The sequence below is a fragment of the Dasypus novemcinctus genome, chromosome 31 (assembly GCF_030445035.2).
Source record: "Dasypus novemcinctus isolate mDasNov1 chromosome 31, mDasNov1.1.hap2, whole genome shotgun sequence".
In the NCBI taxonomy this organism is placed as follows: domain Eukaryota; kingdom Metazoa; phylum Chordata; class Mammalia; order Cingulata; family Dasypodidae; genus Dasypus; species Dasypus novemcinctus.
This window is the reverse complement of record NC_080703.1, coordinates 43840858-43860633: the sequence shown is the minus strand read 5'-3', so window position 1 is coordinate 43860633 and position 19776 is coordinate 43840858. Positions and strand designations below refer to the sequence as shown.

At 53.5% G+C, this 19776-nt stretch overlaps 1 protein-coding gene across 3 annotated transcripts; it reads left to right on the top strand.

Moving 5' to 3' along the window:
* Positions 1-4489: 4489 nt before the first annotated feature.
* Positions 4490-19750, top strand: ASTE1 (asteroid homolog 1). 3 transcript variants are annotated; one of them, XM_004464742.5, is made up of 6 exons: positions 4490-4697; positions 5342-5471; positions 5797-7117; positions 10352-10562; positions 12302-12494; positions 19109-19750. In XM_004464742.5, the coding sequence occupies exons 3-6, from the start codon at positions 5816-5818 to the stop codon at positions 19437-19439; spliced, it is 2037 nt and encodes a 678-aa protein (XP_004464799.1). In that variant the 5' UTR covers positions 4490-4697; positions 5342-5471; positions 5797-5815; the 3' UTR covers positions 19440-19750. The 3 variants fall into 3 exon arrangements, with proteins under 3 accessions (XP_004464799.1, XP_004464801.2, XP_004464800.1); XM_004464744.5 differs by having other exon boundaries at positions 18760-19114; XM_004464743.5 differs by having other exon boundaries at positions 4572-4697; positions 5418-5471.
* The last annotated feature ends 26 nt before the right edge of the window (positions 19751-19776 follow it).

Sequence of the window (19776 nt, the reverse complement as noted above, 5' to 3'; positions counted from 1 at the left end):
TGCAAACTATAAACTTTAAGTATTTAGGGGAAATGCAAACAAAATATGCTAAAAGCTTATCTAGAATGTCTGAAGTCCATGCTAAAAGCTTACCTAAGATGTGGAAGAGATATGCTAATTCAAGCCTATTGAGAACTGAAACAAAGGGACCATTTGGCCTTTCCTCTCTGTATAAAAGAAATTCAAAAATCTTGTTCGGGGCTCAGGATTGAAACAGAAAGCTCCCGAGTCTGGCCGGCCATCAATAAACCATTTTTCCTTCTCAAAATCATTTCTGAGTCCTGGCCTCTCTATACGCAAATAATTGAACCTCTCTCAAATTCTACAACAGAGGCACATGTTTCTTATCTCAATTCAGTCCTAAATGTAGGAAATTCAAAAAACTAAGGTAAGAATCAAGGCTTCCACTCATTTGCTGGACACCTTATCAAACAGTAATAAGCGGTTTTCTCTACTGTGAGTAGCTTCTACACTGTGAAAATTTGTGGAGCCCAATCGAAATCAAAGGAAAGGAGGTGACAAAGGGCCATCGACAGCAAGCTAACTTTAACTGGGGCACCTGTTTGGTTTAAACACCTAACTTGAGGGCTTTCTGACTACAGACTTTGATAATCTCCTTCACAGTTTCACAAAAGCCAAAGTTAGTGCCATAATTTCCTTTGGTGGACCTTATTCATCTCAAATGTAAATTACCACTTATTTGCATTTCGTAGCAATGCTAAATATGTAGTCATTATAATCTACCCCATTTCCCCTCTCTAGGCCATTTGGATACTTTAGCCGTCTGCTGAAATGCCTTAAAAATACTTTTTCTGTAGAGAAAATCTTTTACTGTATCATTGCTTAATGCAAAGAGCAAGGTGGACACCATTCAATGTTCTTACCAGCTAAGAGCCCCACATAGAGCAACCACTCAAGATTTGTAGGAAGTACTTTTACTTACAATTTCTCTCCTTGTTTGGCTTTCTTGTCCGAAACTAGATAGACAGTTTCAAAACGTCCACTGCCAAGTTTCTGCTAAAGTTCATATCTTCTTGCAATCAAGGTCTTTGGATAAATGGAAACAGCTGTTGATCCACTCAGACCCTTAGCAGCCTCTTGGAATTCCCACATTATTCCAAACAATGAAGAACTTATTTATTCATTCACAGAAACCTAGCATCAAGTTTCCTAAGAGATGGACAAATTCATCCAAGTAGCATTCTGAGGTCAATGCCTTGAAGATGAAAAGTCCAGAAATTAGATCTAATGGATGCTGAACTATTATTAACAAAAGTATACATTTTTACTGATGCCATGATTGGTAGATTAAATGACACCATATTGTTTAATGACTTGAGAGAAATGTTAAAAAGGTAGAGATATTTCAGATTTCAGTAGAAAGCATTCTTTCACTGGAAGAGAGCTTTCCTTTGTACATTCAAATTTGGCAAAACCGAATTGGTCAAATGTTCCCCCAAAGTTCTGGGATGTGTATCTGTTTTTTCAACCAACAATCCGTCTGTTGAAGATTAATACTCCCCATCTACTTTTTTTTTGATGGTGAAAGAAAGCCCTGTCTTTTTAAAAAACCCAAATACGAGCTCATTATTGCTTCCTTAAACCTATATATTTGCATTCACTTTTTTGTAAAGCTCTCTTCCCACCTTATGTCTGTTTTGATTCACAAACAGTGAGTTAGGATTAAATCAGAAGTTAACATGATGCTGGTTTCATTAGTTTTTTTTCTGTAGACTTTAAAACATGCTTTTTGCATTTATGAGAATAGGTATGAGGTTAAAGGATTGAATTTTTTTCCCCATCCCAAGCAAATGTTGATCCTGATTTTGAAGTTTCTATTTTACACAGTGTGCACAAAGTAATCTCCCTGGATTGGAAACAGAAAGTGTCACAAACACAGTTTGAACCCAAAATTGCATTTTAATGTCAGCTGAATATGTGTTACAGTTAAGTCTGTAATTCCTCAAAGAGCTGTGAGAAGTAGGACAGAGTTATGAAAGGCAGACTGTTTCTGTTTCATAGAATACGTGCACAGTAAAATCACTTTTATTTCATTGAAATGTAAAATGTTGTGGTAGTAATCAGAAAAATCAGGTTGTTTTAAATCTATATGAAAACATGATTTTAAATTGAAGAGTGCCCATACCTTGGAATCAGGTTTTCTTACTCAGTATTTCCAACGTTGGATGACAAAGTGACAAAGTTTATAATAAAACAAGGGGCTGTTATCTGAGTAGTTGGGGCACACGGCCAATCAGCTTCACATGGTGGTGGCAATTAACTATAAAAACCACCAGTTCTAGTAAAAATAGTCCTCTGAATAGAACAGAAGTGAGGCCTATTCACAGCCTTTTCCTTTGTGAAGTATTGCATTCATTAAATTTCTTCAAATGATAGTGAGGAGACTAGTATAGGGTTTTTTTTTTTGAGTCATGACAATCCTAAAATATTAGCATTGGGTTGGAACTCCAGAACTGGGGACCATACCTCAAAAATCCCAACGAAATAAAAAATGACAGGGGATTACCAAAATCAAAGAAAAGAAAACGTTAGTGAAACCTACTGCTGACAAAACAGCTGGAGACAGGCCTCCAAACGTGCCTTTTGCTCGCTTCCTCCACGGGCGCAAAGGGGATGCATTTGGCCAGATGCACGGCCCCTTTCCCCTGAAGGGCCTGGAGGTCCCGTCGTGCGGCCCCGTATCGCGGAGACGAGCAGGCCTCGGCCCGGGGCGGGGCGGGGCGGCCACCTGCTCCCGCGCAGTCGCTTACCAGCGGCTCTATCGCCAAGCGGCCGTTTCCCGCGCGCAGGGCTGGCGTTCAGGGCCCGCGCCCCGGCTCCCCGCGCGCGGCTCAGGCCCCCGGGCTCCCGGCGCAGCCCCCTCGCCAGGCCGCGGGGCTCGGAGCCCGCGCCGCGACCCCCGCCCAAGCTGGGGGAGGAGGAGGAGGCGCGGTGCGGGCACTGCGCGAGAACCGCGGCGCTGGGCAGCTCGGGCAGCCCGACCCCGGGGAGGGGGCGTGGGGGGAAGCGGGGCTGGAGACCCGGCTCCGCTGCGGAGAAGCTCGGCCTCGACGGGAGGCCGGGGCTCGAGGGAGCGTCCTTCAGAGTCTGCACGTGGCAAAGCCGAGCAGAGGCGAGGCCTCAGGGGAAGGCCCGGCGGGTGCCGCGAGCCCCGCGCGCCTCGGGGGCGCCGCCCGCACCACCTGTCCCGGCCGGGCCGCCTCAGAAGCCGGGCGCTCGGGGCGGGGCGGGGCCGGGGCCGCCTCAGAAGCCGGGGGCTGGGCGCGGGGCTCGGCGCGGGGCCGCCTCAGAAGCCGGGCGCTCGGCGCGGGGCGGGGCCGGGGCCGCCTCAGAAGCCGGGGGCTCGGCGCGGGGCGGGGCCGCGGCCGCCTCAGAAGCCGGGGGCTCGGCGCGGGGCGGGGCCGGGGCCGCCTCAGAAGCCGGGGGCTCGGCGCGGGGCGGGGCCGGGGCCGCCTCAGAAGCCGGGGCCGCCTCAGAAGCCGGGGCCGCCTCAGAAGCCGGGGCCGCCTCAGAAGCCGGGGCCGCCTCAGAAGCCGGGGCCGCCTCAGAAGCCGGGGGCTCGGCGCGGGGCGGGGCGGGGCCGGGGCCGCCTCAGAAGCCGGGGGCTCGGCGCGGGGCGGGGCCGGGGCCGCCTCAGAAGCCGGGGGCTCGGCGCGGGGCCGCCTCAGAAGCCGGGGGCTCGGCGCGGGGCGGGGCCGGGGCCGCCTCAGAAGCCGGGGGCTCGGCGCGGGGCGGGGCCGGGGCCGCCTCAGAAGCCGGGGGCTCGGCGCGGGGCGGGGCCGCGGCCGCCTCAGAAGCCGGGGGCTCCGCGCGGGGCGGGGCCGGGGCCGCCTCAGAAGCCGGGGGCTCGGCGCGGGGCCGCCTCAGAAGCCGGGGGCTCGGCGCGGGGCGGGGCCGGGGCCGCCTCAGAAGCCGGGGGCTCGGCGCGGGGCGGGGCCGGGGCCGCCTCAGAAGCCGGGGGGCTCGGCGCGGGGCGGGGCCGGGGCCGCCTCAGAAGCCGGGGGCTCGGCGCGGGGCGGGGCCGCCGCCGCCTCAGAAGCCGGGGGCTCGGCGCGGGGCGGGGCCGGGGCCGCCTCAGAAGCCGCGCGGGGCCGCCTCAGAAGCCGGGGCTCGGCGCGGGCCCGGCCGCGGCCGCCTCACAACCCGCCGGCTCCGCGCGGGCAGCTCCGTGACCGCCGCAGCCGCCGCTGTTTGGAGCCGTCGCCAGGGAGACGGCGCGCGGCCTGCCGGGAAGCGGGGTCGGCGACCGGAAGCGCCCTTTGACCCCAGGGGGCGGGGAAAGGCGCGGGCGAGGCGGGACCCACTCCGGACCCGAGCGGCCTTTCCCGCGCGGTCGTCACGGGCCGCCCCAGCCGCCTGGCGCTTCCGGAGCCGGGAGCAGCGCGGCCGGCGCGGGCCGGACCGGGCCCCGTGACGTGTGGGGACTTCCGGGCCTGCGCGGGCTGGCGCGCACGTGGGGGCCGCGGGAGGAGCAGCTGCTGCGCGGGGGCGGGCCGTGGGGCCGGAGCGCGATGTGGCGGCCGTCCGCCAGGCCTGCCTTGTGCCTCTCCCCTTCCGCGCCCGTTTGAACAACTCCCCCGTGGAAGGTTGCGCTCGTTGTTTAGGATGAGGCGGCACCATCCCTGCGCGCAAGGGCCTTTCCTAGACAAGCGGGTATAGGAAACGTCCTAAACGGGGTAAGGTGCCACAGAGGCAAGGCCGGGGCTAGGGTGGGGTGGGTGGGCGCAGAATGTAAGACGTCGAGAAAGCACTCCGTCAGCAAGATAGGTAGATTCAAATGCAATATTTCTAAGAATAAAAGTGCGAACATCCCGTAGTGGACAAAATGCCATGATTTTAAATAAAGACAAGCTCAGTAACAGTGCTGAGACTGGTGCCTGAGGCAAAAGGAGAGAGCCATAATACCATCCCGATCCTGTAGTTAACCGGATGGAGAAGGGAGGGATGGTATTGCCACACACGCAAAGACAAGGTTTGAAAAGAGCCCGTGGTCCAGTGAAACCGGAGAGTCGGGTTCTTGGAGGCATGGAGCAGTTTTCCTCACCAAACCTATGCCAGTTCAGAGGACCCCACAAGACCAAGCCTTGAAAGAGTTCCCAGATCCTGATTATCAATAAAAAACAAAAGCTAGATCCAGAAGTGAAGTCCGGTGCTTTCTGATTTATGAGTTTGATAAAGATACCATTTTTAAAGCTTGAGACTTTTTATTTTGACCCCACAAAACAAATCTTCTGTGTTGTACAGTGGTGACTAACTCTCCATATTAAAAGCAAGTCCGCAGAACTAGGTGTGTCAATAATGGACTTTGATTTTCATTTAGAGTCAGCAGCAGCCGCCACCCCTTTCCAAGAGTCTCACCCCCTGAAACCATTGTATTTGTGCCTTGTAACGCACAGGGAAAACAAGAGAATGAAGACGCACTCGGCTGGCTGTGTTGCCTGAAGACACAGGTAAGAATTCAAAGATGCCAACACCTGACTGGGTCTATCTAAAAGAGCACCTCATGCCCTTGGCCTTCGCTTTGACGGTGCTGAAAGCAACTATGACCAGCATCAACTGAAAATGCGTTCCATTGTTTTTGGTAGATAAGAACCTTATTCTGGCTTTATTAATACCAGTTACATATTTGACTTATTTGGAGAAATGTAATCTGAAGAGAGTAGAGAATCAGTACAGTAATAGTCAAAAGTTCAGGCTGTTACAACAAAGTAGTTTTAAATAGGTTGAGAAAACGTCACTAGACAAACATTTCTCTTGTTCTCTTGTTTTAAACAGGCAGTTCTTCAGACTTATCATGGGTATCCGAGGACTCATGAGTTTTGTGGAAGATCATTGTAATGAGTTCTTCACTGATTTGAAGTTGCGGGACACAAAAATGATCATCGATGGCTACGCTCTCTTCCACCGGCTTTACTTCAATTCCAACTTGGAGCTCCGGTACGGAGGGGACTACGATTCCTTTACAGACATTGTACAGAAGTTCTTTGAATCGCTGTTTGCTTGTAACATACGTCCATATGTTGTGCTAGATGGAGGATGTGACATTTCAGATAAAAAGCTCACGACGTTAAAGGAGCGAGCCCGAGAGAAGATCCAGATGGCCCATTCCCTTTCTGCTGGCGGGGCTGGGTATGTGTGTCCCTTACTCCTCAGGGAAGTGTTTATACAGGTTTTGATCAGGTTACAGGTGTGTTTTGTCCAGTGCTTTTCAGAAGCAGATCGGGACATCATGACACTTGCGAATCATTGGAATTGCCCCGTATTATCTTCAGATAGTGACTTCTGCATTTTTGACCTGAAAGCTGGGTTTTGCCCACTGAATGGCTTCCAGTGGAGAAATGTCAGCGCTGCCAAGGACCCCCGAGACTGCTGCATCCCTGCCAGGTGTTTTTCTCTCGATGCCTTCTGCCGTCACTTCGGCAATATGAGCAAGGCTCTCCTCCCTCTCTTCGCGGTGCTCTGTGGAAACGACCATGTCAATCTGCCTCTCGTGGAGACGTTCCTGAGTAAAGCACGCCTTCCTCTCGGAGGTGCCAGTGCCAAGGGGAGGAGACACCACCGAGTTCTGGGCCTCCTGAACTGGCTGTCTCAGTTTGCCGACCCCTCAGAAGCGCTAGATAATGTTCTGAATCATCTCCCAAAAAAGGATCGCGACAGCGTCAAGGAACTTCTCCGCTGCTCCATGGAGGAATACCAGCGGTCCCCGGCGAAGCTGCAGGACTTCTTCCAGTCCGGGACCTACGTCTGCCCGGATGCTCTGAACCTGGGCCTGCCCGAATGGGTCCTGGGAGCTCTGGCCACAGGCCAGCTGCCCCCTTTCGTCAGCGACGCTTTGGTGCTGAGACGCACCATTCTTCACACACAGGTGGAAAACATGCAGCAGCCTAACGCCCACAGAATAGCCCGGCCCATCCGGCAGACCATCTACGGGCTGCTCCTGAACGCTGACCCCCACCTGGCAGCCGAGCCCTGGAGGGCATCGCCGCAGCCTCCAGCTTTCAGTGAGGTGGAGAGGGTTAATAAAAATATCACAACCTCCATCATCAGTGCAGCGGAACTGCCCAAGGAGCACTCTGACTTAAGCAAATTGACTGAGGTAAATATTTACAGTACTAATGAAGTTGTTGTAAAGCACTTTTCAGGTCACAAAGTGCTTTCACATTCTCTTTCTAACCTAAAAATCAGAGGGTGGTTGCTCCCCCCATTTCGTACCAGTCCCAGGACAGGACACCGCCTTCGTGTCGCAGCCAGCGGCAGTGCTGGGGCTGGAGCCTGGACCTCGGAGCTCCCGGGCTGCCCCCCCACCCGCCTCCCTGTACTGCTGTCGATACCAGTTTTTCGCTTGCATTTGTCTGATGACTAATTTCAGCACCTTTTCATCTGCTCCTTGAAGGCCATTTGGATACGTGAAGCTCCTATTCAGTCTTTTGCCCATATTTTGAGTCTTTCTTTTTTTGATTTCTATACGAGTCCCTTGTCAAGTGACACGTACTGAGAAGACTCCCATTCTGTGGTTTGTCTTTCACTCTTCAGTTTGTTAATAGGCACTGTTAACTTCTTACTGTTTTTATTGTTCATGGTTACCATTCTTGTCGCTTATTTAAGAAACTTGTCTATGCTAAGGTCATGAAAATGTTCAGTTTTATTCTAAAGGCTTTATTGGTTTGCCATTCACATTTATAATCTCTCTGGAATTGAAGTAGGGACCAGGACACTTTGCCCACCGTTAGGAAATCCAGTTGAGTCAGTGAGTATAGCATGCTGAGTGCAGGTGCCTCAAGCGGCTCCCCACTTACCTGTATTCAGCAGGGTGACATCTTTTCTCACTGTGCCGCGATGTCATTTGGCTTTCCTTTGGCATGATTGCACAAATTCTGTATTTCGCCTAGTGCTGTTCTGTCTACTCAGCCAATAATTTAGGCACAAATGTGACTCCAAACCCAAAGGCAGGTATACATATGGAAACCTTGGGACAATACTTACTCACTTTGGTGCTTTTCTCGACATGACATGGTAGTAATAAATACACCTTGGACTTTCTGCTTTGTCGCGGGAATCGTGATAAAACCTTACACAGTCTCTCATTTAATTCCCACAGTAACCACACGGGTAGGGTTTCATTTGGGTACTGTTGGATGCAGTAGACAGAGAGCCACTCTAGTAACCAAAAGACGAGGGAGGTTACTCAGGGGACGGGGGCGGCCGTGCCCAGGACCTGCCTGTCTGGCCGTGGCAGCTTCCGCTGCAGGTTTGTGCTCTCTCCCCGAGGAGAACAGCTAGCCAGGTTCATTGTGAGTGGAGTCCCCTTTTAGAAGGGCTAAGGATGGGTGGGTTCCATGAAATACCCGTGCGTCTCCGTGTAATGCCCGTTTCTCCAGATGATCGTCAGACTGCGAGGCTTGGAGACTCTCCTGAGGCAGTTAGTGAGGGGCAGGCATCTCCAGCCCAAGCCAGGCCCTGCCCTGTTCCAGAAGGCGCTAACTTGGCTCAAGAGTCCAAGAATTCAAGCCGTATATGGCAGAAACGAGTGATACATTCTCATACCTTCTCTTGGCCTATTCTTCCAGTTTAGGAGAGTATAAGGAATAGTTTTATCTTACTTTAAGTAAGTAGTTAATGCTCCTGCCAGCATTGAAGTAGCTGGCACTGACTTCAGCTACTCCATTAACTGATGATACTGCAGAAGTACTTTGTCTCTTTCTGAGTAAGCATTTTTATCACAGTATTAAGTTATTTTTAGGAACCTAGACATCGTTGTACTCTGTAGCAGTCTCTGTAGTTCTACCGATGATGACACAGTTTTGTCAGTGTTGACCTGTGTTTCACTTCAGGCTAACCTCTCTATTCTGTTAATCACCCTTAACCACTAGTAGGTTCTGAGAAAACCTGCCACTCTCTCATCGTCCAAAAACTTAAAATGAAATCCTTTTCTGGCTGTATTCAGATACTAAGAATACAGCTATTTTTTTCCTCTTACAGTGCCCTTCTTTTTTTTCTTTTTCTTTTTTTCTTTTTTTCTAAAGATAGATACATCACAAAAAATGTTACATTAAAAAATATAAGAGGTTCCCTTATGCCCCCCTTCACCCCCACTCCTCCCACATCAACAACCTCTTTCATCACTGTGGCCCATTCATTGCATTTGGTGAATACATTTTGGAGCACTGCTGCACAGCATGGATTATAGATTACATTGTAGTTTACACTCTCCTCCAGTCCACCCAGTGGGCCATGGCAGGACATTCAATGTCCAGCATCTGTCCCTGCAGCATCACCCAGGACAGCACCAAGTCCTGAAAATGCCCCCACATCACACCTCTTCTTCCCTCTCCCTGCCTTCAGCATCTCCCTTGGCCACTGTCTCCACATCAGTGATACAATTTCTTCCATTGCTAGAGTCACAGTAGTTCTATAGAAGAATACCAGTAAGTCCACTCTTGTCCATATATTATTCCTACCTTCTGTGGACCCTGGGATGGTGATGTCCACTCCACCTCTAAATTGAGAGGGTGAGTGCCCTCTTAATAGTCTTTACCTGTAGGAATTAGACCTATATGATCCTTCATGGTTCTGAAATTCTGAAGATTAAGGTAAAACAGTTTCAACGTAAAGCCTGAAGTTCTCAGAACTGTTTTCATTTAAGTGTAGTGGACTAAAGATGTGCAGCATGTTATTCAAAGCATAACTCAGGTAGTGCTTAAAATATTCCCGCCAGCTTCCATGTATGCCACCCCTGGACAAGCCCTATGGGGCTAACGTTCAAGCTGGGGCGCGACATGAGACGGACCCAGATGCCAGGCCGTCTGCTGTGCCACAGAGCTGCGCCGTAGAAGCTAAGAGTAAGTCTCCACCTGGAGGTGATCAGGAACGGCTTCGTGGAGAAGGTGGGGCCTAAGTACTGGCAAGTAATACAAGTAAGGGGTAGGGCTTCCAGGGGGTGGCTGGGTTTCTCCAAGCAGGGCACCCGGGCTGCTAGTGAAAATGGAGATTTGTAGATTGACCCCAGACTTACTGAATCACAGTTTAGGAGACGGGGCCTGAGGATGTGAATTTTTCGTAAGCTTTCCAGTCGATGTGCACAGTCAGGCTTGATGCTCAGCGTTCGGCGTGGAGAGGATGGAGCGGCATAAGCCAAGGTCGCGGAGCTGGCGGAGACAGTACGCCCAGCCAGTACTCTTAAGCACCATGTTAATGTTTTGATTGTGGCTTATTTTTCCACAGGAAAATAAGTTTAACGGCTGACACAGCAGTTTCATTTGCATTTAGTCTCTTCAAGCTAGAAAGAAATGGCCCCAGAGTAACCTGCAGGATGTTTGTTGTGTGTTCTCAGCTTTCCTCGGCTAAGCGGCGGATGCTGCTGTTAGAAACCCTGCAGGTGGAACAGGCCGTCCTGGACCCAGTCCCTGCTTCGCTGCAGTTGCCGGTTGCTGTCACCTGCTACTGGCTGCAGCACCCGGAGGCCAAGGCAAAGCTGCACCACCTGCAAGCCTTGCTGCTGGGGATGCTGCTCGGGCCCCTGCACGCCCTCATCACCAGCCCTGGTGGGTATCTGTGGGTTCCCGTTATGGCATATATGTGAAGGTAAACAAACAAAAAGTGTTCTTGGACTGTGTGCTCCCATCAGTTAAATTGTAGCTTAGAAGTAGAGAACCCAAAATAGAATTTATCCATTGATATACTTTGGGCACTTCTGGCCTGACAGTGTTGGAAGGCTTGACTCCAGGGATGCACAGTAAAGACGATGTGCTCGGACTGCTCAGTTCATCTGCTTTGGGGCATCTGGTGTTGGACTTGGATGCGTCTGCCAGCTGCATCTGCCAGCTGCATTTGGCTGTCCGTGTTCCTTACCCCTCATCAATACAGCAGTAACATCATTACTATAAATACATTTGAAATTTCCCACTGCTGAAAGTTCTGAATACCTGTAACCACAAACACTCATGTTTGTACCCTTTCAATCCATTCCTTTTCCTCCATTGTGCGCTTTAATTAGTATGAAGTAGTGGTGACAGAAATAAGTTACTTCTCTTTGTACTTACAGAACTACACATGGAGGCAATTTCACCCGCATTTAAATATGAGCTGAAATAAATGTTGATGCATTGAAAGACTTTAATTGTGTAGTGGAATTCTCTTAAAATATTATGAACGCTGTAGCACTTGTCTGTGTACGGATGAGTTATCACACTCTAGAACCCCACTAAACACGGTAACCAATTAACACTTCGACTCCTTGTCACACTAGCCAGGTTTCAGGTGTTCAGTAGACATACGTGGCTGGAGGCTGCTGCGTTGGACAGAGCAGGTACAGAACACTTCCATCATCACAGAAAGTTCTGTTGGACAGCACTAGCCTAGAGTTTGATCTTTTAAAGACTACATTAAGTGAAAAAATGGAAAAGGTGGCCTCCAAGACCGCCCAGTTATTAGGGCTCAGGTGTGAGAGGAGGTATCAGAAGTGGTGCTACATGACGGCCCGCTTGGTGTAAAACAAATCAGTCAGGCCACTCCTGGGCTCAGACGCGTGTTCAGGTGTGTCCTCACTGAACAGAGAGCCCAAGCCTGTGCAGCTTGGAGCCAAGTCCAGCAGAAGGGACGTGTCAGGGGCTGTGCTGTTCTTTCAGGATCGAGGGCCCTAACCCAGGCAGGCTGGTGCCTTGCTGTTCCCTAATTGGTGCAAGTTTGGCCTCCTTTTTCCTACTTTCACTTTTGCTCACATAAACCTGCAAAAGTTTGTTGCTGAACACACAACTTATTTCCTAGAGGTGCTGCTACCATCTGAAGCTGATTATTCACCAAATTCATAGTTATACTTTACTTTTTCTCCTGTTTAATGCAGTCTTAAATATGCTTTGAACACATTGGCTGTTTCTTTAAAACGAATGCACTATGACATGGGAATTTCATGAAAGGAAGTTTAGTGCATGAGAACAGTGAGTGAGTGATATTTAATAATAACTTGTATTTTTTATAGACATAGATTGAAGATTTGGAAAGTTCAGCTGTAGACCTGTTCAGGTAGTAGATGAGAGGAAGAGCTTATTTCAAAGAAAAAAATTATTTGGGATTCAGTAAAGTCATTAAAAAGTTTATCAATATAAATATTTCTATTTATATAGCAAGGCTTTCACTATGAGGTTAAAATAATAAAGAGCCAAGAGAAAAACAGTATAGCTCTTCAAACTAATTTTCTTCTTTGTGAAATGTGTAGTTTTATGTGTGGAGAAAATTACAGCTAATACCATGGTTTGGAACTCCTACCCTTGGGTTCTTTGTCTAGATAAAGGGCTGCGGGGAAGTGGTGCTGAGGTGCTGTACGAGGAGCTGCGCAGAGTGAAGGAGCGCAAACGGCCCAGCTCGCCAGTGGAGCTGCACACGGCGCACGTCTTCTGCCAGTGGCAGTGCTGTCTCCAGATGGGGCTGTACCTCAATCAGCTGCTGTCCACGCCTCTCCCAGAGCCCGATTTAACCCGGTAACGCTGCAGGGAACCTTAGGTCACAAGAGGAAAAGAGTGCCTGTTTATAACTGATCTCAGGGTTTCACGACATGGGGTCACTGTTCTAGCTGACACGTTGGGAACAGGAAAAGCATTAAGTCCGTTTCCCCAAGAAAGTTTCCATTAGAGCCAGAAACAATTTTTAAAGAACCAGTTCCTTAAAGTAGAACACTGATCTGAGGGGAGGAAAGAGGCAGTTGTTGGTAGGATGAAGCCCGTCCCCCCTCTGCAGGTCTCTGCTCACGTCACCGTGCGGAGGCCCCCGCCCACCTGGTGGTGCTCCCCTCGTCCCCCCCCCCGCGCTGGTCCCCGCGCTCTGCTGCCTCTTCTGTAGTACCTCTCACCACCTGCCTGTTTATTTACTCACGCAAATGCTTAGATGCCTCTTCTGAGTTAGGGATATAGCAAACAAGACGAATCTGCTCTCTCGGAGCTTTTGTCCTGGTGAGATGGCACATTAGGCGTCTGGTGGGCCTCGCCCAGGGCCCTGGCTTTGCCAGGAGGGCATGGTACAGAGAGATGGCAGGGAGCAGAGCCAGTGCTGCAGGGAGTGGAGCCAGTGCTGCAGGGAGTGGAGCCAGTGCTGCAGGGAGCGGAGCCAGTGCTGCAGGGAGTGGAGCCTGTGCTGCAGGGAGTGGAGCCAGTGCTGCAGGGAGTGGAGCCAGTGCTGCAGGGAGTGGAGCCCGTGCTGCAGGGCGTGGAGCCTGTGCTGCAGGGAGTGGAGCCCGTGCTGCAGGGAGTGGAGCCCGTGCTGCAGGGAGTGGAGCCCGTGCTGCAGGGCGTGGAGCCTGTGCTGCAGGGAGTGGAGCCTGTGCTGCAGGGCGTGGAGCCTGTGCTGCAGGGCGTGGAGCCTGTGCTGCAGGGAGTGGAGCCCGTGCTGCAGGGCGTGGAGCCTGTGCTGCAGGGAGTGGAGCCTGTGCTGCAGGGAGTGGAGCCTCTGCGGGGAGCGGAGCCTGTGCTGTAGGGAGCGGAGCCAGTGCTGCAGGGAGTGGAGCCCGTGCTGCAGGGCGTGGAGCCTGTGCTGCAGGGAGTGGAGCCCGTGCTGCAGGGCGTGGAGCCTGTGCTGCAGGGAGTGGAGCCTGTGCTGCAGGGCGTGGAGCCTGTGCTGCAGGGCGTGGAGCCTGTGCTGCAGGGAGTGGAGCCCGTGCTGCAGGGCGTGGAGCCTGTGCTGCAGGGAGTGGAGCCAGTGCTGCAGGGCGTGGAGCCTGTGCTGCAGGGAGTGGAGCCCGTGCTGCAGGGCGTGGAGCCTGTGCTGCAGGGAGTGGAGCCTGTGCTGCAGGGAGTGGAGCCTCTGCGGGGAGCGGAGCCTGTGCTGTAGGGAGTGGAGCCAGTGCTGCAGGGAGTGGAGCCAGTGCTGCAGGGCGTGGAGCCTGTGCTGCAGGGAGTGGAGCCTGTGCTGCAGGGAGTGGAGCCTCTGCGGGGAGCAGAGCCTGTGCTGTAGGGAGTGGAGCCAGTGCTGCAGGGAGTGGAGCCAGTGCTGCAGGGAGCGGTGCCTCTGTGGGGAGCGGAGCCTGTGCTGCAGGGAGTGGAGCCTGTGCTGCAGGGAGCGGAGCCAGTGCGGGGAGCGGAGCGGAGCCTCTGCGGGGAGCGGAGCGGAGCCTCTGCGGGGAGCGGAGCGGAACCTCTGCGGGGAGCGGAGCCTGTGCTGCAGGGAGTGGAGCCAGTGCTGCAGGGAGCGGAGCCTCTGCGGGGAGCGGAGCCTGTGCTGCAGGGAGTGGAGCCTGTGCTGCAGGGAGTGGAGCCAGTGCTGCAGGGAGTGGAGCCAGTGCTGCAGGGAGTGGAGCCCGTGCTGCAGGGAGTGGAGCCCGTGCTGCAGGGTGTGGAGCCTGTGCTGCAGGGAGTGGAGCCAGTGCTGCAGGGCGTGGAGCCCGTGCTGCAGGGAGTGGAGCCCGTGCTGCAGGGAGTGGAGCCCGTGCTGCAGGGTGTGGAGCCTGTGCTGCAGGGAGTGGAGCCAGTGCTGCAGGGAGTGGAGCCAGTGCTGCAGGGAGTGGAGCCTCTGCGGGGAGCGGAGCCTGTGCTGCAGGGAGTGGAGCCTGTGCTGCAGGGAGTGGAGCCAGTGCTGCAGGGAGTGGAGCCAGTGCTGCAGGGAGTGGTGCCTGTGCAGGGAGCGGAGCCTCTGTGGGGAGTGGAGCCTGTGCTGCAGGGAGTGGAGCCTGTGCTGCAGGGAGTGGAGCCCGTGCTGCAGGGAGTGGAGCCAGTGCTGCAGGGAGTGGAGCCCGTGCTGCAGGGCGTGGAGCCTGTGCTGCAGGGAGTGGAGCCCGTGCTGCAGGGCGTGGAGCCTGTGCTGCAGGGAGTGGAGCCAGTGCTGCAGGGCGTGGAGCCTGTGCTGCAGGGAGTGGAGCCCGTGCTGCAGGGCGTGGAGCCTGTGCTGCAGGGAGTGGAGCCTGTGCTGCAGGGAGTGGAGCCTCTGCGGGGAGCGGAGCCTGTGCTGTAGGGAGTGGAGCCAGTGCTGCAGGGAGTGGAGCCAGTGCTGCAGGGCGTGGAGCCTGTGCTGCAGGGAGTGGAGCCTGTGCTGCAGGGAGTGGAGCCTCTGCGGGGAGCGGAGCCTGTGCTGTAGGGAGTGGAGCCAGTGCTGCAGGGAGTGGAGCCAGTGCTGCAGGGAGCGGTGCCTCTGTGGGGAGCGGAGCCTGTGCTGCAGGGAGTGGAGCCTGTGCTGCAGGGAGCGGAGCCAGTGCGGGGAGCGGAGCGGAGCCTCTGCGGGGAGCGGAGCGGAGCCTCTGCGGGGAGCGGAGCGGAACCTCTGCGGGGAGCGGAGCCTGTGCTGCAGGGAGTGGAGCCAGTGCTGCAGGGAGCGGAGCCTCTGCGGGGAGCGGAGCCTGTGCTGCAGGGAGTGGAGCCAGTGCTGCAGGGAGTGGAGCCAGTGCTGCAGGGAGTGGAGCCAGTGCTGCAGGGAGTGGAGCCCGTGCTGCAGGGAGTGGAGCCCGTGCTGCAGGGAGTGGAGCCCGTGCTGCAGGGTGTGGAGCCTGTGCTGCAGGGAGTGGAGCCAGTGCTGCAGGGCGTGGAGCCCGTGCTGCAGGGAGTGGAGCCCGTGCTGCAGGGAGTGGAGCCCGTGCTGCAGGGTGTGGAGCCTGTGCTGCAGGGAGTGGAGCCAGTGCTGCAGGGAGTGGAGCCAGTGCTGCAGGGAGTGGAGCCTCTGCGGGGAGCGGAGCCTGTGCTGCAGGGAGTGGAGCCTGTGCTGCAGGGAGTGGAGCCAGTGCTGCAGGGAGTGGAGCCAGTGCTGCAGGGAGTGGTGCCTGTGCAGGGAGCGGAGCCTCTGTGGGGAGTGGAGCCTGTGCTGCAGGGAGTGGAGCCTGTGCTGCAGGGAGTGGAGCCCGTGCTGCAGGGAGTGGAGCCTGTGCTGCAGGGAGTGGAGCCCGTGCTGCAGGGAGTGGAGCCAGTGCTGTAGGGAGTGGAGCCCGTGCTGCAGGGAGTGGAGCCAGTGCTGCAGGGAGTGGAGCCAGTGCTGCAGGGAGTGGTGCCTGTGCAGGGAGCGGAGCTTCTGTGGGGAGTGGAGCCTGTGCTGCAGGGAGTGGAGCCAGTGCTGCAGGGAGTGGAGCCTGTGCTGCAGGGAGTGGAGCCCGTGCTGCAGGGTGTGGAGCCTGTGCTGCAGGGAGTGGAGCCCGTGCTGCAGGGAGTGGAGCCTGTGCTGCAGGGAGTGGAGCCCGTGCTGCAGGGAGTGGAGCCAGTGCTGCAGGGAGTGGAGCCAGTGCTGCAGGGAGTGGTGCCTGTGCAGGGAGCGGAGCTTCTGTGGGGAGTGGAGCCTGTGCTGCAGGGAGTGGAGCCAGTGCTGCAGGGAGTGGAGCCTGTGCTGCAGGGCATGGAGCCAGTGCTGCAGGGAGTGGAGCCCGTGCTGCAGGGCGTGGAGCCTGTGCTGCAGGGAGTGGAGCCTGTGCTGCAGGGAGTGGAGCCTCTGCGGGGAGCGGAGCCTGTGCTGTAGGGAGTGGAGCCAGTGCTGCAGGGAGTGGAGCCAGTGCTGCAGGGAGCAGTGCCTGTGCAGGGAGCGGAGCCTCTGTGGGGAGCGGAGCCTGTGCTGCAGGGAGTGGAGCCTGTGCTGCAGGGAGCGGAGCCAGTGCTGCAGGGAGTGGCGCCTGTGCGGGGAGCGGAGCGGAGCCTCTGCAGGGAGCGGAGCCTGTGCTGCAGGGAGTGGAGCCTGTGCTGCAGGGAGTGGAGCCAGTGCTGCAGGGAGCAGAGCCAGTGCTGCAGGGAGTGGAGCGGGTGCAGCACGGTGGGTGGGGACTCTTGGCTCTGGAGACTTGTTTCCTCTTGTAATTTTAATGGATGCAATGCTAGTCAATTTTTAGTTGTTTTATAACAGGGGTTCTCAACCTTTTTTGTTCCACGGACCCCTTATCAAGTCCACACTATACTATTGTTTATTAAATATCTCACACCCACACCAATACATCCCCACGAGAATGTTTTTCTGACTTTCAATTCAAGCTCACAGACCCCTTGTTAAGAACCCCTGCCTTATTAAGCACCAAATATTATCTAACCGTAACATCCAAACTAAAGGTCCACCAAAAGCAAAACCAAAAACCACATAGAAATAAAAAGTTAACAAAAATCACATTCTAGGGATTCAGTGCATTCAGCAGCTTTGGCTGATATACCTAATCATTCTTAGCTGACTTTCAAAAAAGAACACCCTGTTTCATCAAAATGTTATTTCCCATGTTTTAAAAACTTTAAGGAATCCAGTCAGTTGCCTGCATGCCATCTACAACACAGAAAGGTCAGGATGGCTTTACGGAGAACACGTGATTAGGTGACATCGATCCTCTGAAAAGTGTAAAATACAATTCCAAGTATGAAGGGATAGTCTCCTTCAGGAATTCAACAGGACAGTAAAACCACTCAAACTGTTCTGCTAGAGCATCAGGACTTCCAGCAAATTGGCGGTTCCCATGTAAAATATTTCCCATACTGTTTTAATACTTTCATTCAAAGAGCAAGCATCAGTCTGAGAACCTCCTGTTTGGAGTCTTCTTGCAGAGACAGAGAGCTTGGAACAGCCCCTGAATCACTGATGACATCGTCAAACCCGCCCTTCTCTGCCACTTCAGAGTGGAGCAGTCTCCCCTGAGGACCCACGAGCGCTCGCTCTCCTGAGACGGTCCCAGGGGTCCTCCCCTCGTTCGGTCACTCTCTCCCAGAGTGACCGTCTTGGTTCGAACTTGACTTTCACGTAATGTGCCCCCATCTCCACCTCCTAAACAGGATCTTTCCTGCTGCCCACAGGAGCCCTGGGTACGCTAAACCCCTCTCACCACGTTAACATCCCCACTGAGGATGAAGGCGTTGCCGGATGGCTTTAAGTGTAGAAGTTTGATTTTCCGGTAGGCTGGGGCTTCATCGTGCACTGGATGGGTCATGCTCAACCAGTGCCGTCAGCAGCGGGCCAGTATCTCGGCGCCCTCCTCCTCAGACTATGGCAGTGACTGCTCCAGCCTCCCAGTACTGTTCTCAGTGCCTTCATTTTCTTCTGCTTTATTCTTCTTTGCCTTCTGCATCACTGTCATAACTGTAAAAGTTATTTACCAGGAATTTACCAATCCCTGTTGGTGAATTCTTAGGTCAGCAAAGCTGCCATGGTCCTACCAGGTATATGCCACGTGTCATTCTCTGCTCCTGGACGTGGACTGGAGGGCTTTTAGGGGCTCGCCGTCAGCTTGGCACCCAGCGTAACGTCGGGGTGCTGTGCCATCCCAATGCCGTGGTGTGGCGAGACCCCGGGCCAGGCCCAGGGGGGCAGCCACGGTCCACTGGAGGCTGCATGGCATGCCAGGCTGTGGCCCTGACCATGGAGTTGTAAGCTGGGTTAAGGCGAGGAAGAAAGGACAGCCCTCGGGTTGTGGGCAAGTGAAAAAGTGGTAGGATCAGTGGATTTTCCATCTTGGTGACTGTCCACGAGTGAGGAGGAAAAAGAACAGGTTAGAAAATGGTATTTGAGACTGTATTTTGTTAGTCCTTCTCCACAAGAACGTACACTCTATGAGGGCAGGGAAGTGCCTGTTTTATTTATTGTCACAGCCCCCAGGGCTTAGCACACAGTAGCCAAGTATTTGTAGAATGAATGAATGATAAATGGAGGCATATGACATATGCTGACGTGACTTTAAATAGTTTCCAGGTATAAAGGTTTTGTAGCATTAAATAGTGTTTTTAAATATTTCTCCAGGCCTCACATCTGAGGAACACCTAGAGGCTGGGGCTTTATTGGCACTTGACCTGTAGGTGCTTTATTCCTTTCATAATTTAGGTCACTCTTGACTAGATCCTCTCTAGTTTCTACAAATCCCTTTAACACAAAACGGGAAGAACAAGAGCACACAGTGGCCTTCATGATTTCAGCCGCCTCTGCGTTACCACGGCTTCTAAAGGACGACTTCCCGCTGATTGTTAAGGTGCCAGCTGATCGTCCTGGCGAGAAGTCACATCCGTTAAAGCTGTGCCTTCCAGCTAGTGCTATCTCGTATTTGTGAAGGTGGATCTTAGCGCGTGCGAGTGACCCCGTCGAGCCCTCAGTGCTTAGACGCGTGCGTTAAGCTGTTAGCGGCCTCTTCCCGGGCGCCGTGCCAGGGCTCTAACCACACCCTCTCTTTGGACAGACTGTACAGTGGGAGTCTGGTGCACGGTCTGTGCCAGCAGCTGCCGACGGCGACCTCTGCAGAGAGTCTCCTGGGCACGTGTCCCGAGGCCAAGCAGCTTTACCAGGCCCTCTTCACTGCCACGAGACCCTACGTCCCTCCCGAATCATTCCTACCAAAGGGTAAATCCCGCTCAAAAAAAAGAAGGCAAAAGAAACAGGCTGCCGCCTGGCCGCAAAACCGGGCGGGAACGCACGCAGATGGCAGGGCCGGGTATGAGGGAAGCAGTCGCTTTGGGCTGTTAATGGTTGAAAACTTAGAGGAAAATGCTGAGGCCTCTGAGCAGGAGTAAGCTCAGTCTGCAACCAAATGCATAATTCCGACTTTAAATTTTCCTGTTAGTTTCCTCCAATTAGCTTTTTTCTCTGGGACTAACCTGTTAGGGGATCAACGTTGTAATAGGGGATCTTTGAACTCCAAGGTATTTTGTATTCTACTTTTATTAAATACAACCTGATTTAGAAATTTCTGTATTTTAGCTTCTCATGATCCATATAAGTTAATCATCTGTTATCTTTGAATTGCAGCAACTCAGCTATGTTTTCAAAAAGGCATCCTCATGTATGAATTATAGAGTTCAATAAAAAATATATTTAAAAAAGAGTCGGCATCCCACGTCGGTTATCCCG